The sequence below is a fragment of the Paroedura picta genome, chromosome 1 (assembly GCF_049243985.1).
Source record: "Paroedura picta isolate Pp20150507F chromosome 1, Ppicta_v3.0, whole genome shotgun sequence".
Classification (NCBI taxonomy): domain Eukaryota; kingdom Metazoa; phylum Chordata; class Lepidosauria; order Squamata; family Gekkonidae; genus Paroedura; species Paroedura picta.
This window is the reverse complement of record NC_135369.1, coordinates 128,210,553-128,235,191: the sequence shown is the minus strand read 5'-3', so window position 1 is coordinate 128,235,191 and position 24,639 is coordinate 128,210,553. Positions and strand designations below refer to the sequence as shown.

The 24,639-nt window shown below is 42.6% G+C and overlaps 1 protein-coding gene across 5 annotated transcripts in view; it reads left to right on the top strand.

Moving 5' to 3' along the window:
• Nucleotides 1–24,639, top strand: part of GRIK2 (glutamate ionotropic receptor kainate type subunit 2) — a 624,521-nt gene that overhangs the window by 2,262 nt on the left and 597,620 nt on the right. For 4 of the 5 annotated variants that reach the window (XM_077303360.1, XM_077303395.1, XM_077303345.1 and 1 more), the window contains exon 2: nucleotides 3,778–4,245. In XM_077303360.1, coding sequence (XP_077159475.1) covers nucleotides 4,131–4,245 — 115 coding nt within the window. In that variant the 5' untranslated portion in view covers nucleotides 3,778–4,130. Of the gene's footprint in view, nucleotides 1–3,777; nucleotides 4,246–21,693; nucleotides 21,812–24,639 lie in introns of those variants that run through there. The other variant, XM_077303379.1, reaches the window with a different exon arrangement.

The window sequence follows — 24,639 nt, the reverse complement described above, 5'->3', positions numbered from 1 at the left end:
CAGGTCTTAAAAGGAGCCTTTTTACACTGAAGATGGAAAACCAAGTCTAGAAGTAATGTTAGGAATATCAGGCAGCTAAGAGGGACAGAGATACGGTGTGAAACAGAGGATTTGTAAGTGTACAATTCTGAGAAACTCTCCTCTGCCACTGGAACTCATATTTATTCAAGAGTATTAGACGCAGGAGGGGCAAGAGAGACAGGGTTATATTATCCAGAGCGGGCATGTTTTGATTGGTCTCCTATTATTTTCACCTCAACCTGCTGTACTTGATATATGTATTTTCATTTCCACTTCACCTGGGTTGTGACCTTGGATAGTGAAAAGATGTTCCTGCTAGCCTCAGTATGGTGGAGAGGAAGAGTAAATCAAAATACGCAACAGGAAATTGAGTATGGAGAGCTAGAGCTCACTGATGGCAGGAGACGGGATTGCCGTGGAATAGGTTTCGGGGTTCTGGTATGAGAAAATAGATGTACTGCAGGTCAGACGCACCTGGAGAGGAATAATCAGCCTCCTTGGCGAAATTCCATACCAACAGGGTACAGCCCTCCCAACTGAACTTTTCTCCAGAGGAAAATGGCACAAGGGTAGCTGTTTGCTCTTCGAATTTTAGAACCACAGGGAAATATAGATAAGGATTAGTATGGTTGTGTTGCAGAGGTTGCTCCATAAAGATGAAAATGCCCACTGCAAGCTCGCTTAAGAGATGGGAACAGGGATGGCAGTTCCTGAAGCCAAAATTAATTATATATTTTATGAATGGCCTTTGTCCACAGGGAGCGATTCACAACCATTACCATCAGCCAACCATTAGCCATTAACTTTAATAGGCTGTTGTGAAGAGTAACCTGAATGTGGCCAATTGATTTTTTGCTCTACCTTCTAAACAGCTGTTATTCCTAAGATTCCTATTATTATGCCACCTATCTGGCTAGAAGAACTGAGACCGAAAGAGAGAGAGACTGACAGCTCTCTTAGGGAGAAAGAAGCATTTTTCTTGCCCAGTGCTAGTGAAAGGAGGGGAAGGAAAGTATATCACAGCATAAACTATCAAAGTAATTCCGGATAATCACGGCAGAGTGCAGCCAGAGCAGAATGAACCGCATAATCAGAGTACACTTTTTAAAAAATCGCTTTTGTATTGCGATCCTTTAATTCGAATGGCATATCTTCTATCCATGCGTACCGGCACCTTGACAAAGCCCGGGAGCTCGATATTAAAGTGCTCTCCGAGGTGCTGAAAAGGAGATCGGCCGCTGGCTCTACTAAATTTCTGCAGGACAAGTTCGGTAGCTGTCCGTGGTGGTGCTGGTAATGCCTTACTCGTTTGTAAGTACCCAGCTTGGGGCGTGAAGTGCTGTAGAAATAATAATGATAATAACAATGACAATACTAGTAAACAATGTAGTAATCATTACTACATTTGTGTAAGATCATTGGCGTGGATGGAATGGCATATAGCCCTCTTCAAAGGCAAATAGAGGAAGGAGAAATAAATGCTATGGGAAAAGGAAATTCATAAACCTGTGACCTATCAATCATAAATAGACCCCCCCCCAGTTGTTACAGGGGAGGAAGTTTACAATGAAAGACCATACATTGTCTTACAAAGTTCTTGGGAAAAGCAGCTTTAAATAGCAAACTGTATACTTTGCTGTGATCTGGCCTGCCATACCTATAGACATCTTTAATGTAAATACTGGGACACAATAAGAAACCTCTGAACTCTCAAAGAAACCAGGGGTCACCATCTTTTATGTGTTTGATCTTGCTCCAAAGTATACTGAGCAGGGGGAGAGGGAGAGAGAGAGAGAGAGGCTGACTATCTCAGGCTACACATTTTCCTGGCAAGATATTCCAGCTGTGTACAGAAGGAGTCGCTAGATATCCTTGCTTTCAGCACTAGGTACTTTCTTCTTCTTCAAGTGCTCCAATAGTCAGCTCCTTTGATTGAATTGCCTGCTAGACTGCAGGAGTAGCCATTCATGATACTTAGTTTTGACACCGCAGTTAGGTTTCCATCTTTAAAAAAAAATCCCAGCAATATTCAGTAATACCTTAGCAGAAGGTAAATTTCAGTTCACCGTGGTTTAAAAGTAAACATGTGCAGAAGAAATCAGTTCCCATGATACTAGCAAGTTATTCTGAATTGCTTGCAAATAGCAGGAGCTTCTAAGAGTCACAGATCCAAAGGCGAGGTACAAGAGGTTCAAAATAAAAATAGACATCGCTACCCTGCTCATTTCTACCTGATAGGCAGTCAGGTTGAAGTCATCATGGACCCTTTCAGTCTCATCTGCCTTCAAATTGGGAGAACCCCCAGACAGAAGACTAATATTCATTCATTTTCATATAGATGTAATAGGAATGATCTTTCCCCATGAGTTAATACTTAAATAGATTCAAGTATGATATTCCCATTCAGGTTGCACAAAATAATTGTTCATTCACTGCCAATGTATTTGAATGATTCCAACTAAGGTACAAATCCTCCCTCTCCCAAAAAAAAAGAAAATAAATCTGCTTTGGATTTCCCAGAGAAGTATAACACCAGGAAATGGATCTCTTTTCTAGAATCAAGTCGAGCAGTAAAAGTAAAGGGATACAAATAACTGTTTACAAATGCTATGCTGGGCAAGACTGCAAACTACACACTCCTGACGCAGGGCAATTATTTCAGTAGGATTACTTGGAAGTACATGGCTTGGTAACCCAAACACAACCTTTGCATCTGCCTTTCTTAGCACTTGGTATTTTCCTGACTATTTTAAAAAGTGATCCTCCCCCCCCCACCTCCAGTCATCACTGAGGCTGGAGGGAGGCATTCAGGAGGATATGCAACCGAAAGCTTCATTGACTCCTTGTTATTTCTGGGCACTCTCTACATTTCAGTATAGGCAATTCCTTTTCCTGTCTTCACCTGAAAGTCAAAGCCCAAATGGCTTTTTACAGAAATCAGCATTATATGTAAGCAGGAATTCCTGGGCATTGGAAGATAAGACTATAGTTGGTATATATTTTTGGACACAACCCTTTGCAAGCTGATTGTTGTGGATCCAGCGAGTCAGACATAGTCATTTTTAAAATAATGTGGCTACAGTCCCTCTCACACACCCCTGCTGCTTGCATTGAGGCTCATCCACAACCCCCTTACAACTTTAGGCTGAGGCTGAGGATGGTGTGACCCCCCCCCTTGAAAATCCGGTCGCTGCCATAATGACGAGCCATTGGACAGAACGGGACGTTAGGTTCCAATGCAGAAGTCCCGAGATCTTAAGGCGCTTGCTTGGCTCAGTCCCCATTTAGGTGGGATAGGAGTCCGTCTCATTGTCCGGCACTCTAATTGGCCTGAGTCCCAGTCGAACTACTTCAGTCGAAGCAGACTAGAGTTCAGAGCCCGAGCCACAGTAAACCCAGAGAGCCGCTGGAGGTGATTGGAAGGCACCCATCGGCATGTAAAGCACGTCACCGGGCCGAGATGCTTTAAAAATATTAGGATGAACAAGGAGACTCCCACGAGGCTGTCCTCCGTGGTCCAAGGGAACGGCGGAAGGCTTGCCTAGCTAGCTGCCCAGAGCCGAGAGCAGCGCGCTCCGTTCCTCGCGCTTCCTCTTGGCTGCGCGTCAGAAGCCGTGCAGCAGTGCAGTAGAAGGGGAGCCCAACAGCCAGGCGAGCGCCCGCCTCTCGTTCGGCGGCGCTTTCGCAAGCTCGGATCGCCTATTGATTCTCGCCCCCCCTTTCTTTCTCTCTCTCCCCCCCCCCCCTACCTCCCAGGTTCGCCCGGCCGGCCACCGCGCCTGCCTGCCTGCCTGCCTGCCTGCGTGTGCGTGTGTTTGGATTTCTCACGGATTCTCCCCCACCCTGCCGCTCGCCCGACTACCATGGATGTCCCACCATTCCTTGCAGTTGAAGGTTGCTCCTTGGCGCAGTGAATGAAGATCATGCAGGGATTGCTAATGGCTTTGGGGAGCGGAGAGTCTTTCCCCTCGGTGTGACCATGCCGTGATCGCGTCTCGGGGCCAAACAGTTCTACGGCTCCTTGGCTCTTGACTCTACCGGGGGGGAAACCTGACGCTTCAGCAAGGGGGAAAAAGAGGGAAGCGGCGCGTGTGTGCGTAGGAAACACCATGAAGATTATTGCCCCGATTCTAAGTCATCCAGTCTTCAGAGGCACCATTCGGCTCCTGTTTTGCTTACTGTGGATTGGATATTCCCAAGGAACCACGCATGTGTTAAGATTCGGTAAGGCGGCTTTTCTATCGTTTCTTGGCATCGTTATGTGTCCCTAGGATTTTGCCAGGCGGCGGCGGCGGCGGCGGCGGCGGCGGCGGGCGGGGGGGGGGGGTTGCAGGGGGAGGGGGCCAGGAGACGGAGCGACTTCCGGGCGAGGATGGGTATTTCGTCTCCCGATTGCCTGTTCGGCGCCACTTTGATCCTCGGCTTTCTCTTTCCGCGGCTGCAAAGCGGAGCGGCGGTTGCTGATCAAAACAAGCCCAGGCGATTGACTGACGCGCCGAGCCTGCCAAGCCGAGGCGGAGCGGGGGGGGGGGGGGGGAGAGCGAAGCCCAATGAGCGCGTTCCGCTTGCTTTGTGTTGTCTCTGCGGAGTTGCCATAGCGGCGGGAGAAGCTTCTTGGCTCGGAGAACTGTTGATTCATTCAGACGTGTCCACTGGCCGGCTGGCCCACTTAGACGCCGAACGCCGGAACCGACCCGATGCGAAGGGACGCACCTCGGATGCCCCTTTTCTTCCCGCGTTCCGTTGACTTGTCCTTAGGAGACCCCAGCGCTGTAAAGAGACCCAGCTGGGAACTGCTTCCCCCAAATCCCCCTCTCCGCACTAAGCGTCACAGGGGCTCCGAGGGTCCCATCTCTCGGGCCCGCCGCCGCCCTGCTCCACAGTCGCGCGTCTACAGGTGCAAAGCACTCTCCACCAGGTCCATGGAGCGGGCCCCAAGGGGAATGGGTGGGGAGGGTGCCCACTTGTGCTCGGCGCTGCCCGAGACGTGTGCGGGGCACGGGAAGGGGAGAGGAAGAGTTCTAATGAGCAGGGCAACTACTCTCCCCGCTTACCTGGGAGTAAACCCCACCGACTGCCGTGGAACTTACTTCCGAGGAAACCTGCTTAACGCGTGCTTCTTTCGCCCCCGTGATCACGAAGGCCGGCCAAGGTTCCGAGAGCCTCGCCCCGATCCAGCGAATCCCCCAACCGGCCTGGGACAGTTTGCCATTCCCTGAAAGGGCCCTCTGGCAGCCCGTCTCGGGGACGCCGGTCCTTCAGGCAGCGCAGGGGAAGTTGGAAGGGGCGTCCAGCCGCGCAGCTAAAGTCCGGGTCGTTGGAATCGCGGGGGAAAGTTGTGGCACCCGGGACAGCCAGGCTTCAGCCCGGGAGAGCAGGCAGAGGGGGGCAGGGGCAGCCGGTTCCTCACCTTCCCGCCAGTCCTAGCATGGACGCCCCATTTCAGTCAATGGCAAAACCGTCATCGAGCGGCTTTATGACGCGGGAAAGTTGGGGTGCCAAAGCGGAGGCATTTTTGTCTCTGGAACGAAGCGGTCTGTCCCTTTGCCCCATCCCTGCACGGCTATTTCTCGACTCTGTCATCGGGATGGTCAGAGCAGCTCTTCTCCCCTCCCCCTCCCCTAGGAATGAACGAAAGGAAACAATATATATTTTTACATTAAACAGAAGGCAGGTCATGATTGAAAAGACTCCTGGACTATAGCGATCACCAGGGCGGAATTCTTCATTACATTTCCCTTTGGCACCCCCTTTGCAGTGCGTAATGAGGCACGTTGCTCTTGGCAACCGTCTTCAGGAATGCTCCTTCCTTTGAATACAGCGAGAGATCGTCCTCGGAACACCTGCGGGGGGGGGTCTACTGCGAGGAGAGCGACCTGTAGTCCTTTGAAATCCCGGGCACCAAGAGCATTGTTTGTGTCAGAAGACCCGCCGGTCTCCTTGTGACATCCGCTGGGGTTATAAAAGTCGAAATGACACTCCATTCCTCCCCCCCCTCGCCACCCCTTGTGTGGGTTAATTAAAAATGTTCTAATCTGGCATTTCCTATCAGGGTTGGGTTATCAAATAAAACATTGATGGTTGCTCATCGACCTGACAGTGGAGGTGACCGCAACCTTTCCCTCAAAGCAATGGAAGTCTCAATACCCTCACAAAGCCACAACCCCCATCCCTAACCTGGTGGGCCAATGTGCTCTCTCTAGAAATGGATTTCAGCCCATGTAATCCCACTGCACTCAATGGCTGAAGTGCTGCTAAATTCTTTAAAGCCAGTCACCGTTGCCGAACTGGCTGAAACTTTCACATCCCAGTTTATCTTCACAATAACAACCCTCTGCTAGACACCGTGGATACTGAAGGCAGCTTATACTTAGAGCTTCCCACAGCATCTCCTGTTATCCAAAGCTACTTTGTCAATCTCCGCAAGGGTTGGGAGGGAGTGAAGGTGATGGCGCAAAGACTGAGGAGGCATGCTGGGCAGAGGGGCTTTGCTCACCTTATATTGACAGAGAAGGTAAGGGTCCAAGTGGTAGAAGTAAGGACTTTTCATATGTAGTTCTTTGAAATGAACTTAACTCAGAACAATGGGGGGAAAGAATCAAATATTTCTTGGCGATGGATAGAAAACTGAGCAACCAGCAGTTCATCTTGCTGAAACAGGAAACTATCCTTAGGTACAGAAAGAAAGGAAGTGGGAGTACCCAGTTCTTTCTTTCTTAGCAACTGGTCAGAATTCCATTTTCTCCTGTAGACTTCATATTTGCCTCCTCATGGTGTTGGGATTCCCAGTACACCTCCCTGCCAGCAACCCTGACTCTTCTCCAGCTCTGCCTCATCAGCCACAACGTAGAATCAGCTTGTCTGCCTAGAGGACAACACAATGGGCAAAGACGGGAGATCAAAGTCAATAAAAGTTGAAGAGAATGAATAATTAACTCTCACCATTCAGTCAACCCATTCTGATCCACTAAAGCTAAGTGAATGGAAAGGAACATTTGCATAGCTCCCCACCTTGTTGCTGGAGTTCCTTGTTTCGGCACATAGTGCTCATTCATTTGGATTCTGGACTTTTCAATGGAAACACAGTAATTTAAAAGAAGGGTTATGTGACTGGATGCATTCCTCATGCAGACTAATCATGGACACGGCTTTTGTTGAGAATTTCAAATTGCCCACCAACTGTAATATCATAATGCTAGGTTTCTTTCTGAGTCATTTCCTTACTTGGTGGCATTTTCTGTTTGAAAGTAAAACATAAATAATACTGGGTGTATACATGTGCACACCTTTTACTTTACAGCAATGTTCCCATGCACATTATTACTTAATGTCAATTTGTTTAATTGTTCAGAATGAAGCTTGTAGAATATATATCAGAATAGCATTTCAGTACCAAGGCCAGTTCCAGGAGCTGCCTAGGGCTGGTGAGTTGGGACAGTCTGGGCAAACTGATGTTGCTGGAAGGAAGTTCCTTTAGCAATGTGTGGGACATCAACAATTAATATACTTTCAAGCAACTGCGTGTAGGCTTAGTGTGGTAGTTCAAACAGAAGAGTTGTTTGAGTTAATGAACCATTTATAGAAGTTTCATGATATTTCACTTCCTCATTTACCATGTTCTGACCACTATAGAACATAAGCAAGTTTTACACCACAGCAGTATTTACTTGAGAATAAGTCTATTTGATTTTACTGACATTTGCTTTCAACTCAACTAGATTCGGAGACAAGCTTTTGAAAAAAAACCAATCAAGAGGATCGGCATAAGCACCATTCTCTTTAAACAGTGATAAAGAATTTTCAACAAGAATAGGTCACAATGATGATCACCTCTCAGGTTAACAGCCATAGGCATTACTGCTTCCAAACATTTACCTTCTGAGGTCACTTCTGTTCACCTCTTTAACAAGAAAAACACACATTTAAAATCTTACCTTTTCTACAATATGTTATTAGCAAACCATTTAAAAGGGCACCAGTGATGCAATATTAGCAGTTACATGCCACAACACAATGTCTTATCAAAATTAACAGTGACCAAAAATACAGTAAAAACACTTATTTACAATTGAAATGATTCATAATTAAAACTAGAAGTTAACATCCATTTTGCAAGCACTTGAAAAACAGGCAAATGAGTAAAATTCTCCCAGGTTTGCAACAGTCAATTGATACTGAAAGTAGTCTAGATTAATTGTTACTTCTAAGAATGCTGTAGACTAAGACTGCAGTTAAAGAGAAGGAATTTTAGTATTAAAGACTATTGTGTTTTGTGTTAGTATTTGGGAATATTCTTGTATAGAATGTTGGTTCATTATCAGTTGTTATAGCTCAGTGCTTGATAACAGGTTCTTTTTCATGTGACAACATCAATAATGGTTAAAAGAATAGTGATTCACATTATCCTGTGATATGATGTTTTCTGGGAATGTACAAATGTGATTATTTCCGTATGCTCGGTAAACACGTGCAAAAACTCCAAGGGTTGCCTAAACAGAAGTGTCAGGCTCATGTTTTCAGCACAAGGTCCCCATAGCATTTAACTCTAGGCCCACTGTGATGTATGAATTCCCCTTTGCACCCCAGTTGAAGTCTTAAATGTGGCCTTTAAGGATTCTATTAAAATTGGGAAATGCATTTCATCCATATAATTATGATCTTTGAATGAATAGCATGTGCACAAGTAATCTTTGCAGTATTTGTATGGTAGTATATACAATCCAGCCTACACTTTTCAAGCACACTTGTCCTGCACTGACTCCTGTTCACCAGTGGGAATATGTGGGAGGAAGTGGTGAGGGGTCTGCAGCTACATGACAGTGCCTCTTATCTTCTTGGCCTTCTGCCTTTCACCACCTCTTTCTTTGTGGCTGTATTTAAAATAACATGAAAAATTTTAAAGGGTATCAATGTATGTAGTGTTAGCAGTTCTTTTTCTAGGGCATTATTCCAGTACCAAAGAGAAGCATGTTGAATCCTGTCAGGTTCTTCACCGTCCTCAACACCAGTGTGCTTTACAAAGCTCTTACCATAGTAGGTCTCTAGTGTCATCCCTCACCTTCCCACACACCATCTGATGGCAGTTTCTGGGAAATGGCTCTTATAGCAAGACAGAAAGAATTATAGGAGGGGGGGAAGAAAGCTGATAGTATTTCTTATTGCTTATATGGCTCCTCAACAATGTTCTGATTTGGTCAGGTATCAGGAGCACCATTTTAGATTAACTGGCTGAGTCACACCTTCATACATTACATATCTCATATGGTCAGGAACACCAGTACCACTTATATGTCATAACAAAGAACTGCAAGACAGACTCTTAAGAAAAGCTAGCCATTTATTCCAGAAAGAATCTTCTGAACCTTGCTGTGAAATCCCCTCACATATAACACAGAAATGCTCTACCCAAACCTGAATTTCAGGGCTGAAATTTACTCTTTGATTCTATTAGTCAATGAAGGCCAACATATTCCAACACAAAGACTATGAAACAATGAAGGACATGTCATTGGCATGGTAGAACTTGCCTGAGTAGGACTTCAGGGTAACCTCAGGAGACCCTTTGACAGGAAGGACTAAAACAGAATTAAACCAGTCATGTGTTATAGCTCCCATTATACTTTTAATGGTGGTAGGAGGGGAAGCTGTGGCTTTTAACCTTGCCTACTGCTTTCCTCTGTTGGGTAAAAACAGTGAGAAATGAAAATGGTTATGCAGACAGCCAGGATTAAATCTTACCTACTATCTAGCCTCACTGATGGGAAGTCAAGCACAGCTAGGGCCCTTGCATGAAGTAAAACACTAATGCTTTTGCTAATGGAGATTTAATGATATAGTATTGACAGCTGGATGATTGTTTTTCTACAGCCATTATTATAGTAACAGGGGGCGGGCGGGAGGGGATACTGGGACCAGACTTGAATTTCCCAGGGTCTCTTTCTGCAATGGAATGGTGTCTTTTACTTGAATGTGCCCGCAGCGGGCATCTCAACTCAGATTCCTTTCCAACTGATTACTCTCTTTCTGGGAAATGACTCTTCGCTGCTATTGCAGTCGGTCCTCCAAGCAGGCAAGTCGAGTCAAACTGAATTATGCATTAACGCACTGAAATGGCAGAGATCACCACTATTTTCTTGTTTCTTTTTCCAGCAGGTATTTAAACTGCCCTTGGGGGTATTTGTATGGCAGAGAGTAACTCTGACTTTTGATTTCAGAGAGATGTTGAAGAGCCGCTTCATTTAGCAGCCCCCATGGAGCTGAAGGCAGGGGTATTTTTCCCCCTGTTTGTTTGTTTATTTATCGGGAGCTGGGGAAGGGGGGGAAATCCATTTGCTAGGGGCAAGAGGCCTTCAGTGCGTATTAACGAGGTATTTAAACTCTGTCTTCAGCAACAACAGCACACACACACAAAATCTTCAGAGGAAAGTGGAAGGTTAAGAGTCTCAGGAAGGAAGGAAGGAAGGGGTTGCAGGGCATCCTTATTGACTAGTCCAGATTAAAGAGCAGAGAGGAAGATTTCAATTTGATAACGTCACAGCCCTTCCTGTTTTTCTTTGCCGCCTCGTGCCGACAATTTTGTAAGGTAATTAAATTGGCTGATTGAAGTCACAGTGGTCATGGAGCGATAAAGACCATTTGGATTTAATGGAATTTAAAAACAACGGTGTGCAGCACACAACTCTTACCGAACAAGAATTTTAATGATCCATTCAGGGTGCTGACTACACACTATGTCCTGGAAGAAGTTTAATTGAAAGGGCAAGCCAGATTAGGTGTGTGCAATCTTTATGGGGGGAGATACGGAATGAAAATTATCCTTTTAAAAAGACTCATTAATGCATTATCAAGATGGAAAGTGGATTAAGTAAATGCTCTTCTCTTGGGAATCTTTGGAGGATCCCCAGGCCTTTCCTGCCCACAAATTTAGTGCCCCAAAAAAAACTTGTAAAAGGATGTTGTATTGATCAGAAATATTCTATACCTTTTTAATGGCTATTTTTGTTTTCTGGAAGCAATGAGGAGGTCAATTAATATTATCAATATGAATGTGGATAATGGGTAAAGTGCTCTCTGATTCTGGATGCCTAGAATTTAAAAAGTGATTTATTTGTAGATTCCAGGAGAGAAAGATTTTCCATTTAAGACTGAAGCTCTTGTCTCCATTAGTTCCCTAGAGTGTGTTTTTCACATCACAGAGAGAGCTTTGTTGTTCTTTTTAGGTTTCCTTTTTTCTCTATATAATATTATGTAGTCATGTCTCCATATTTGGGGGAGAAATTGTCCAGCCATTCAAAAGTAGGATGAATATTCCCTCCCTAAATCTTCCACTCTCCAGTTATCTGTGTGTTCATTGTATCATTAATACGGATATGTATGGAAACATATCTTTATCCTAAGCTTCAAGCTGTATCAACTAGCAAATGATTGTTCCCCTTTCACCTAGCTATAGAGCCTAATATTTCCTGCGTGCTGTTAGAAAAGGGATTTCAAGAGCATTCCTAAGCAGGTCTACTCAGAACCAAAAAATGGTTACAACTATTAGATATTATTATTGTATGGTTATTCACATGTTATAGACTGTTTCATGTACTGTTCTTATGTAAATCGCCCTGAGCCTCCGGGGAGGGCGATATATAAATAGAAATAAATAAAATAAAAATAAATAAACCTCCCTTGGGTCCATTCAATGGGACTCATGCCCAGGAATTATACTTAAGGTTGCAATATTAATACCATAGTCCATTTAAAGGCTTTTAAATCATTTCTATCACACCAGTTAGTGACCATCTTCCATGAGATTTGAAGCAGGCAAACAGATTATACTAAGATCAACAGACTTATGAAGGAGATCAGTGGAAGGGGGCACCAGTTTCTCTGTCCCTATCATTCCCACCAGTGCTTCCTGGTATGCTTTATGTAGAGATTCCAGCTACTGATATTTTGTATCTTCTTTAGGAAAAGCATGTACTTTGCCACTTAGCACATCCCTTCTCTTTGCACAGTTGCACGTCACTATAGAAAGCCCATTTACTCCAGAGCAATTTGATGAAAATATTCAGAAAGTTACAATGTAGAGATCCTTTGCAGTGGATTTAGAAAGGAGTAACTCAGCTTAGCAAAGCCCTGCTGATCAGAAATGGAAGAGAACAACCAGGACTATTTTAGACATGACTGAAACCTGCCTGGAATGGACACCTTTGTGAAAAAAGGCAGGGTCAAAATGGCAGAAATAAAGAATCACTTCATTTATGTACACATCATTGCTGACCATTTGACAAGGTTTTCTGGACTTTGTTCAGTGAGTATACTAAAAGCATGGGGTTGGATCCAAAACACTGCCAGTGCAATGAAACTGCTGAAGACAGACTCCCCTGAGCCATCCCTCTTGCTGCAGCCTACTGACTCTTCCATGTTTTGCCCCTGGGGGGAAAGGGATCCACAGGAACAGTGTGGGGGCAAACTGGGAATCTGCAATGGGAGAAGAATCACAAATCTCACTATCCTTGTTGATAGAAGTGTTGTTCCACTGACAATTTCCATAAAACCTCCAGAACTACCCCTTTGGACTTAGGCATTGTGTGTTAGGTGCCTGTTTTATTAGAATTGTGATAATTGATTCAAATATACAAACCATTCCTGCTGTTTAGAGCTGAATTTAAACAGGGCGTACTTTGAATGAAAACCTTCCCCCTTCCTTGCAAAAAAGAGTCCCCCCTCCTTCTCATGATTCTTAGGGAAAGCCTGGACAGAAGTGGATGTTTACTTTCCTGTGTAGGGGAGGAAAGGAAGGGAATTCATCTTGACATTTGCCTGGGCAAGAGGGCAATGCCATGACATTTCCTGAATAAGACATAAAATCCCTAAGTGACATTCCTAGGCCAACTTAGGGTTGTCCAAAACTAACTCAGTCCATGAGGGAGAAAATATAAACAAACCACAGTATGTACACCTCATCTTCAAAGGAAGCGTAAAATGGCTTTCAGTTGAATGACTAATACCAATGCCACAAGAAATTCCCTGCTTTATTAGTTAGCTGCTAAAGAATATGAAATGTTAAAATGTTCAAATGTTTTTTCCTCACACACCCTAACAGGATATAAGAAATTTAATCAGATAATAAATTTAAATGTAGTATTGTTGAATTTGGTACACAGAAGTGTCTAACATAAGCTGAGGAATGTGATAATGCTAGGCCATATGAATACAGATATCTTTAACCAAGCTTCAGTCCTTCTAATTCCTATGTGTTTACTTATTTTAAGTTATTTCATTTGTACCACTCCTTTCTCCCCAATGAAGACCCAAAGCAATTTACTAAGTTCTACTCTCTTGTATTTTATCATCACAACAACCTTGTAATGTAGGTTAGGCTGAGAGGGAGGAAGTGGTCCAAGGTCACCTGGTGAGCTTCCATGGCAGAGTGGGAATCTGAACCTGGGCCTCCTAGTCTAGCTCTCTAATCACAACATTACAGTGCCATGGATGATGGATCTACATCTCACCCCTTGCGCACACGCATGGGAACAAAGCAAGCAATAGCCTCAAATGCTTCTCAACTGTTCCTTATTTCACTTAAGGCATATATCTTCTATTATGGGAGTCCATCTGGTGATTGTCAGATGCACACATTAATTGATACACTCCACAAGATTTCTTCATACCTGTGCATGAAAAAAAATCAGGTCCTCCATCTGAACCTAGGTCTCCCAGATCCTAAATCAGCACTCTAATAAGATCCTCTATGGTTCTGCCCTAGTCTTTTTGTGGAGGGGGAAGGGGGGATTGCATGTAACATAACTAATGTTACCATGGATTTTTCAAACTAAGAGAACAGTCTCGCTTCCAGAATGTATATGTCTCTAGGATCTTGGTCCCATCTACTCACTATAAATTGAGGTACTGAGAAGCAGCCTATAATATGGATTTTAGCCATGCCTTCTTGTATATTTATTCATCTAATCTGCCTTCCTACTATTGCTTTTCTATATTTCACTAGAACCTCACAAACCTCTTCTCCTCCACTTAGTTAAATTTCCTGTAATCATTATGAAACCAGGATATAAAGTGTCCCTGCTACCGTCTATTCTGCATCAAGGTGCTGTAGGCATTTCTCTAAAGAAGGTGTATTATCAGGGCAGGAGGCAGCAACTGATAGGGGGAAGGCATGACCTTTGGCTCTGCACCTGCCAGGAATTGTGTGAACAGGTTTGGGATGTCGTGATCCGAGACAGAAATTAGCTCTAATTAGGACCTTACCCTCAAGGTCTGTGTATTGCCTGTGAGGCTATCCATTTTGATAAAGCTGATTTATGCGATTAAGTTTGTTAAACCAAAGCAAATAGCCACAAGGCATTTTAATCCAAACATGAATCCTTACCCAAACAGAACATTCCAAGACCTTTGTCAGTGACAAATTAAAATGTATTAACTCAAACAGTTAAAAACTTATAGGAGAGAGATAGAGAGAGACCCTGAACAGGAAAAGGTTATGAGTGAATATATTATTTTCAAGTTTTCAAATTGTTTACAGAATCTTATAATGCAATTCCAACAGTGCATATTTACTCAGAAGTAAATTCCACTTAGCTCAAGGGAACCTACTGTCTTACAACTGTATTTAGGATTGCAGTCTCATTCTGGCCAGAGTAGTATGGCCACATTTTGACAGATATAAGAGAGAGATGACATACATTCTGATTTTGTTATGCATGCTTTCTTGTTAGTGAATCCCACTGACTTCAATGTTGTTTACTCTCAAGTAAATGTGCAAATAATTACTGCAGGTGAAGGAGGAGTCAACAGTTGGGACAGGGAATTCATGATCCAAATTTCTACCTTTATTTTGAGATGTGGGCAGGTTAGAGAGGTGGAACAGCTGGCTCCCATGAAAATTAGATCTGTGCAGTGCCTTCAAGTATGTATTTCTTCAGAACTAATTTTGGGTCTGAACTTTAAAGCTTAAACAAATATCCTATAGCAGGGCTGGCTAAACTGTGGTTTGCCAGATGTCCATGGACTACAGTTCCCCATGACCCAGCATGTCCTGGCAGGGGCTCATGAAAATCAGTTCATGAACATCTGGAGAACCACAGTTTGGCCACCATTGCAAAGGATACTTTAATCCAATCCAGTTTCCAAACAGAGGATATTCTAAGACCTTCTCTAGTCACAAATTGAAATATATTAATTAATCTATACCATAAAGTTAATGATGGAAAGATAGACCATAAAAAATTGGATGGGAGAAGGTTACTAATTGCAAACTTTTAAACTATTAAGTGTACATTTCTCGACAAAACAACGACCATTTCCGCATGAGGAATCTGCCCTGGGCAGCTTATGGTTGCTGGTGGGCTTTAGAGGCACTTCCACATGTCCAGGGGCTGGCTTACATTTTGCCTAGATTTGCCTCGGGATGAGGAAAATCACAAAAAGTGGATTTGCCACTTTTTCATTTGCATCCCTTCAGTAAGCAACCAGTGAGCAACAAGAGGCAAATCTGTATGGAGGGGGAAAGGTGCGACAGTCTCTGTAGCATTGTCCCGCCCTCATGCTTGCCCTCCTCTCTCCATTTCTTGCTTGAAGTAATTTTTTTAAAAGGCCTGGTCCACATTGCAGTGCAACTGCAAAGCTACATTGTCATAGGTAAAATAAAATATTCTGCAAAGTGTCCATGGTCTTTTGGGGATCAAGCAGGCAAAATGCAGCCCTGTTTCTGTTTTCTGGAGGTGAGCTGGGAAAGAGGGGGCAGGTGATCAAGCAGCCTTCTCCAGATCATATAGGGGTCTGAGTGCTTCTCAGCATCTCAGAAATCCTCCCAGACAGAAATAAAGTTCAAAAGAACACAAATCCCTCCCAAAGGGTATGTGTGTGGGGGGGTGTGGGGGTGGGAATGCGGTATCATTATGGCATTTCTCCACAGCAATGCAGCAGTGTTGATTTTGTATTAAAATGTGTGTTGTGGCATTACCACATAGCAATGCAGAAGTGCCTTTTATAAAATGAATTTCAGGGCTTGAGGGGTGGGAGAAACTTTCAGTCCATGAGAGAACTGCTGTGTAATGATTGGTGGCTTGCTGTGATTGACAAGCCAAGGAATAGGGTGAGAAGTTCAGCTTGTTTTCCCTTGCAGCCTCATCAGGAGACAAAAAGCCAAAATGGGGCAGAGGGAGAATGTGGGAGGGGTCTCCTGTGAGGAGGGCTGCAAACATGAGGTTTATAATCCCATGTTTCCAAGCAGGAGGCCATGCGCATTTTACCCCTCTATGCAGAAGCAGTCAATCTAAATATAGTCTGTCACACATAAGAAACAGATAACACTAATGCAGAAATATTTCTATCCATGCCAAGTGCTCCTTGTTTGAAGAGCTATAGTCATATCCATATTTACATGGAATTACGTTCCACTGAAGCAGGTAATATTTTTGTGTAAGTTAAGTGTTGTCAAATCAGGGTGAGCCAATTAACTGATGTCTTCCAAAATTCTCTGTCTGCCTTGCTCAGGTCTTGTGAACTTCCTTTATTGAGTCAATCCATTTTGTATTCCCATTTGTGTCCTACAGTGCTTCCAAGGAGCATGGAGTGGCGTACAAACCTCTCCCCTTCTCTACGACATCTTGTGAATTAGGTTAGCCGGACAGAGGGTGCCTGAACCTTGGTGACACAGAGAGCTTTACAGCTAAGAAGACTTTTGCACCCAAGTCTTTCAGGTCCTAATGAACACACCACATTAGTGCCCATATTAGTACATTTATGATACTACCCTAAGCAGACCCACTCAGATCTATATAACAGGGGTCTTAGGAAAGTGTTCTTAGGGGTGCATGGATGGACAACTGGATTAGAAGCCAACTGATATAAGCCACACAAATTGTACCTAAATTGCTTTTACACTTGCACCTGCTGTTTAAGAGGGGGTAAATATACCTGGTTTATGACAATAACTTATCTGCAACAGACACTTCTTATGGCACATGGAACTGAAATCATTACAGTCATTAACACTAAAGATTCCCGGGTGTCTAGCTACAAAGGAAGCCTTCTACTTAAACAATAAACGGATGCAATTGGCAGCAGTTTTTCTGTGCAGTGAAGGAGAAGAAAGAAAAAAAAAGGATGTGAATTTCACTCTTTTTCAGAAGAGAAGCATAGAGCATTTTTCAAAAGAGAAGCTCCCTTTTAATAAATGAAAATCGTGACTGATTCTGTGAAAGTAAAGACATTTCTAATGAACTTATTTTATATCATTTTTAGCAACTTTGGGTATCTTGGCCAGGGGGATGATTGCTTAATATAATCTCATAAACATTCTGCTGAAATCAGCAGTTGAAAGACAGTCAAATATTTCAAAAATTCTCAGAATAAGTTCAAGTATTACATAAATAATTCAGTTTTTTCATTGTGCATTACAACACTTAACAATTGCCAATATCAAGACTCAGCACCTCAGGAAAATTAATTTGCAGCGTTATTACTTCTATAATTCTGTGATATCTCACATATTTAGAATCTTAATTTTTAAAACTGATTTTGATCTTCAGTGAAGGGAATGTAGACCAGAATTAACATTCCAATCTAAAACCTCGTGTGTGATGTGATGTCCAAATGGAGTTCCTTCATAGGTTGAGTGCTATTGCTACATTCATTCCAACTTGGGAAACAGATCTGTGCATGCCAAAGAACATGTAGGCCTGTTTCTTCTGTTGAAACAAATGTAAATTTCCCCTTATTCTTCACAATTTTTCACAGTTCTTATTTCCCCTTATTCTTCACAATTCTTCACAGCCTCACAAGGACGTGTGCAAACTCTCAAGGTTTCAGAATGTAGATTAGGATTGGGAAGGATCTGGCCTGCTGATTGACTTTGTTGTGTTAACAAATTTTATTCATGGTCTGGTTTGTTTGCATTTCCATTTGCAAGAAAAAAAAGAAAATGTCATTTGAGAGAGAGAGAGAGAGAGAGAGAGAGAGAGAGAGAGAGCATTTTCTTTCTCTGTGTATGAGAGGGGTTGTCTTCTTTGCACTGTGCATGCAATTCCTTGGCTGTGTTCAACTGCTTGTGTTTTGTGAGTGAAAGTCTTATTGCTAGGTAGCACCAGATCGGCCAGTGATCATATTTCTAGAGCAAAATTGACTGTGTCAGGAAACCAGAGTAGCTCCCAAAGAGTATAGTCAACTCTAATATTGTACTATAAATTTACATTTTGGTTATTAGTGTGTTTCTGACTGATTATTATATTAGTAACAATGGATACCCTTATGATTTAGATCCTACATTTTTTTGAATCAGTGAAGTAAATACATTTAATTTAAACACCTTTGGGACCGATTATTCACAGGGCAGAAAGGCTAGGGTGGCGGTCGAATGGCAGCAGGCTTAAGCCCCACTTATGAATGATGTTGCTGACCCCCTCCTGGCCCGATTTAGGGCATGTGATGGCCCATGGCAAGGTAGTGCTGATTCTTCAGCATTCCCTTTGTTGCCCCAGTCCCCATTGGATGCTAGGCTGGGGCAGGCCTGTTCACACAGGAAGAGCCGGGCCTATGCTACAGTGGCTGGAGGTGGACCAAGTATTCCGCACTCAGCTACACAGCGGTGCATGGTGCTGTAGGGTTGACTGGAGCTTTGTACGCCATTTTACAGGAAGATGGGATTACGGTCTCCCAAAATCCCACCTTCCTGTAAAATGAACCCACCCCCAGTGGAATCATTCCACTGTGGCGGCGTTCCCCGGGGAGCTGGTTCCCCAGAGTTTGGTCCATCAGCAAAATGTGTCCCCCACGGGGAACGCTGAAAGCAGCATGCCAGTTTGTGCCCCTTTACAGCTTCCCCCGTGCATCCTCCATAAACAGTGGAGCATGCTGCTCTGCCACAGTGCTTAAACACAGAAACTAGTTCCTTATTTTTCAGAGGGTCTCACTCTCTGGCAAGTGTTTTAGGATTGTAACATAATTGTATTAAAATATGCACAAGTTCCTTTGTGGTCAGCTAATGCTGGCTTGAAAAACTGTTCTTTATTATACTTTCATGAGGTTCATATACCTGTGCTGTCTCGACAAAAGTGGGATGTTCCTTCCTGATGATAAGCTTGACTTGCATAGCCTATATGTAAAAATCAGGCAATGTTTATGCCTTAGCAAGATATTAGTTGTAACACAAGCTTAATTGACCTGAAGAAAGAAGTGTGGGATGGTTTTCCCAGTACCTTCCATGAGTGAACTGGAAGAGAAATGTACAATGAAGCAGAGAAATAATTATTCCACTAAGTATATTATATTAGTATTCTAGTAGCTCAGGGTTAGTGCTCATTACTGCAAATGATTTCCATTATATGGATATGGTGTACACACACACACACACACACACACACACACACACACACACACTCAAAGAAGAGCAAGAACAAGCATTATGTTTTAAATAGAAATATGGTTTGTATTCCTAGGCACCAACAGTTCAGTCCATTCTTTGTAGGGAACTTAACTACCTACTCATTCAGTGTGCGAAGGATTTAAAGAAGAAAAAAACACCCCCTAACAGGGTTTTAAAAAAGCATTAAAAAGACATTAAAGAATCTGCTGAAACATCTCAAGGCAAGGGAGGAAATCACATTTAAAGATCAAACTAACATTAGCTAGCCACATCAGGCCATTATCTCAAGCATTGCCCAGTTGTGACCTTTTGTTTCTAGACACTCAAGTTTTACAGTTTAATGTGAATCTCCAGGCTCTGGTGATGTCATGCTAGACTCATTGCTGTATTCGAAGTCTTGAGGGTTTAGGATTAAATAAATGCTTAAGCATTTCAGATGGCTTCATTTCTATTTGCTGACATTGTTCCCAGTGACAAGAAGCCGTACAACAACAACAGCAACAACAACAACATGTAAAACTAGGTCCAATAGTAATGTGAACATTGTAACGGTTGTTTCCCCTGGTTAATAAATAAGTGCTTTTAGTGGGTTCCTGCCATTGGTTAACCAAGGCATTTTGGTCCCATAGGTGAAGAAAATAAAAATAGTCTGCTCCATGATGGTAAAAACAAGCAAATGACAATCTGCTGCCCTTTAATGAAACGATCCCCTACCCCCAGGCCACACACACACAATTATGGGGCTGTTCTTCTTTCTGCTGCTTCTTCTTTACCAGTAGCAATCTCATGGTACTGCAGGATGGACACTGCCAGTTTTAATGCTAGCAATTTCTACCCTCTGTGATGTTTTCCTGGGAGTTTTGGTCCTGATGGGCAGGTCTCTGACTGGATGTAACACATATAAGCCTCCTCTGCAATGAGTGGACAGTGATGAATGAACTTGCTGATCCATATAAACATGATATATTGGATTTCTCTTTCTGAGTTGCCAACTGCCTGGAGAAAAAAAAAACCCACAGCAGTTTAATGGGATGTTATTTAACAGGTGACCTTCTTTACCTTCCTGCTACAAAAAGCTTCAGTTGTCCATTTCTAAACATTGAGTGTCTATAAATGGGTCAGGACAGTTTTCTCCAGGACTGTTGAAGATCCTATTTGCAGAACAGGATGAGAACATCAGACTTTTAAAACTTTCTAAACTCTTTGATGTCTTCCCAAACTGGTGTTTTTAAAACATTTACAGAGTGAAACACTTAATCATTCATAAAATAAATAAATAACTTGTTACATTAATCATTAATTTAACAGAGACATGCTCACTTCATTAATTACTAATTTAGTACATGGATTGGCTGGAATCTGAATTTTAAAAACTGCCTCATGTTTGTTTCTGAAGGCTTGTTTGTTTCTGAAATGATAGCTACAGGAGATCCATATTCATGCAGGCAATGAGTTTAATGACACTCTCATTGATTTGTACCAGTTATTGTCTAATGATACTATTCTTTCCATTAAATAATTTCCAAACATGTTGAGAAATGTCCTATTTGTTTAAATTGTTTTCATTAAAAAAAATAACATTTCCCCCCCTGATTGCCCAACAGACAAACAAAACCATCCTTGTTTGACTGACAGGGCTGATTCTTTTCTTGTCAGGAACAGCTGGAGGGAACCACTGGAAAGCAATCTTCAAGCCTACTGTGATGTAGACACAAGAGAAGCAACATTCTCCAAAAGGTTACACGTGAAAGACAAGGGGAAGATTTAGTTACCCTAGTTGCACATGATTTCTTAAAAATATATCCAATATATAAGATTAATTTTCAGATGCTATCCTTTAAATATATTGATTACATAGGGAGCAGAATGTCTGTTTTATTGCAAGCCATCTTGGTTGTTCTCCCTTTCTTCTAGTGATCCTTTGTGCCACCTTGTTTTTTGCTTTTGGTTTGAAAACATTGGGTATTGTCTAGGTTCAGGCAGACCCTTGAGGTGAGAGACAACAAGTGTAATCAAAATACAGCCCAGGGGTCAAAGTATATGTATTCAGAAATCCAAACGTCAAGCCCTACAGGGCAAATCTAAAGAGCACAAGTCTGGTCATGATCCAGGAGATCAAACACAATGAGGTCTATAACAAGACAAGGACTGAACAAACACAAGGATTTCACACAAGTCACTTCAACACTAGTTCACTCTTTCCTGGCAGCTTCCTTCAGGAGAACTCTGCTTAGTCATTCAGGGACAGGTGCAACTCATCAGTGCCTGAGCAGTCTACTGGCTGTTAGCCCTGATCCTGTGGTGATTCAAGCTCACAGGCAAATTTTGACCAGTGTTGAGCTGAGCAGCCAGTCAGGTGCTATTGTTCTCTCCAAGCCCCCCTCCTTCAATGTTCCAAGGGCTCTGGCAACCCTGAAGGTAAGGCTGGCAACTGTGAGACTGCTGCTTTGGTCTAAGGCTGTGGAAGTCAGGGTATAGCAGACTAATTAATACCATAGAGTATTTTCCTTGTTTAGTGGTCTTTCTGCAGCATCCAAGGGCTGGAGCTGGCTCCTTTAATCTCATCTGAGTAGGCATCAACAGGCAGACCCACAATGGGTATATAATTTTGATATTATAATTCAGTGCAGCCAGCATCAAATGGATTTTGTGCCACATCTCTGAGCAGTAATATCTCCCTTAATCACCCCCCCCCCACACACACAAAAAAGCCCACTTTATCTCTTGAGCACTAAATGTGAAGGTGACCCAGAAAGCTCTGTGATGGTGAAGCAGTGTTTAGGGCATTTTTCCATTAAACACTGGAAGGACCAGGGTTCTATTAACTTACAGGTTGTGGTGCTGTCATGTACTACCTTTGGCTTGGGCAATGCTACTTTTTATGCAGTTCACTTGGAAAGCACCATTACATAGGGCAAAAGTAGCAAAATTGCCACAATTTTTGAGCTGGCTGCATTCCAGCTTCACTGTGCTAATTGAGAGAAATGTCCATAGAAGCCATAACATACTCATAAAGCCCTTGAGGCTTTTCTTCATTTAGCATTGCAAATGTAGTAGCTGAAAAGCCAGTGCACACATTTCATGCATGCCATTTGTGAGTTGTACCATCTCAGGCCTCCCGTCTGCAAAGTGTCAGAGAGGGGCCAGTAGTTAAGCATGAATGGGCAGGCCAAATGGGTAGAAGATCCGGCCTTAGAGCCAGGGGATTGGAATTGGTACCTTTCTGGCAATTCAAACCCTGAAAACTTACATCTTATTATAAATGACTGAAAACATGTGGAACATCAAAACTGCAGCAATTGGATTTTTTAAAATTAAAACAAACAGGTGGAATTGATAGCTTGGTATCCAAGCTGGCTGGCCTGACTTAATTTTTTTTAATTGGGTTTGACCTTTCAATTTGTGCATGATTCTCTAACTTCCCTAGCCCTGTTGTATTATACAGCTATTGCTGGATGGGTATTTTAGCATGCAAAAGGCCAAATCCAAATAACATTTCTACTCACAGTAGTAAACATGCAAAGTTAGAGCCTACAATTGTAGACAGAAGGACCCTATATAGGACAGTCTCTTTTTGACCCCACCCCCTTCTTTACCAAGCTCTTGCATGCCCCTAACATTTTTGACTAAAGCAGGGGTAGGGATCCCAGGTAAAATTTGAGAATTGGTCCCCAGAATCGCTCAAAATACCTGAGATAGCTTGGGATGGGGGAAGCAAGCAGTTCTCAGGGGATTGGCTAAGGCCATCTCTGTACTAGGGTGGCATGTGGCATTAAAAGCTACAATGAGGAAAGAGAATAGTGCAAATTGGTGGCCCCAATTGGACTAAGGTGGCATGTAAATCTGGTCAATAAAATAAAAATAAATAAAAGATTGCTTGGAAGGGCAATGGAAATGATTTTGCCTGATCTCCCCTTCACTGCAAGCCCCCATGCCACATCACCCCCAGTTCCCTAGAGTCCTCTACCCCTCAGCAAAAGAGAAAGGGAGAAGTGGTGAAAATTCTGTTGTGTGAGACCTTATAATTCTCATCCAGTAAAGTGTTAGATAACTTGTAACTTTTTTTCTGCTAATGTGGCACAAAATGTATGAACTGAGGCAGTTGTCCAGTGGTAGGTGAATCACATTTGTATTTCCCTTTGCATGCACCTGTCATGTCCTGATCAGTCTCCTGGAAGCCGTGAAAATCAGTCATTTAAGTAGTGAGTTTTTTAAAAAGTGAGCTCTTATTTCTTAAGTATGGATTGAGTGTCTTTCCCTCTCTCAGGTTTTTGCAGGTGAAATCTTAGTAATTTCCGAAAAGGTTTTTTTGATTAGCTTGTCTCTGCCTTGTGCCAACCGGGGTGAAAATGAAAGTTCACTAAAGTTGTAAAGGTGGCAGAAATGTCATCACCTAGTGAGACTTTTCTAGTGAATACGAAGCTCTTAATAGAAGCAAGAAACATCTAGGAGAATTCTAAGAGAGAAGAGATGGCAGACAGCCAGGGCTGATGGAATGAATGAATGAACAATATTTCTCAGAAGTTCTAAATTATAGGAGGGAAAATAAGTCCTTACATGTTAACTTAGAAAATTTTCCAATAGTTTAGAAAATAAACTACTTTAAAATGTACTTAGATAATGAGGACAATGAGATGTTCTAGGGTTAAACCGGTAAAAAGAACTAAAGGCTGTTCATATTCCTTTTCAAGATTTAGCTGGTAGCATAAAAGTAATGCTATGTGGAATGACAATTTGTATTACATCTTCCAGCACATGTTGGTTTTCCTTGATGTATCAGAGCTTGCAGCTTTATGTTCTTGGTTTGTAATTCTACACCTTTTCAAAATGATCTATATGACATATTCATTGGACAGATTTTTTCTAAAAATGGTATCCAACTATACAATTATTTAGAAATCTATGGCAATTAAGTCCCCACTGCCTTGAAGATGTATGTTTTATGTGATGGACCAATGATGAAATTGGACTGTCTTCATGGCTGTGGCATTGTCTACATGGGCACTACCTTATGAATACATCACAGGTTTGTACACAAGCCCACAAATCACTCACTTTTTGTCCAATTGTCCAATATATCCAAAACTGGATTTCATGTATAGGCCTGTGAAATAACATGACAAGCTCATGGCATCTTGACTTTGTATCTCAAAGTTGGAATGAAAATACTACAGGAAATTAAGGGACACCGATTTAGGGCTTAGCTCGGTTCTAGGATTAGGTTCAACATGCTTTTTCATACATCT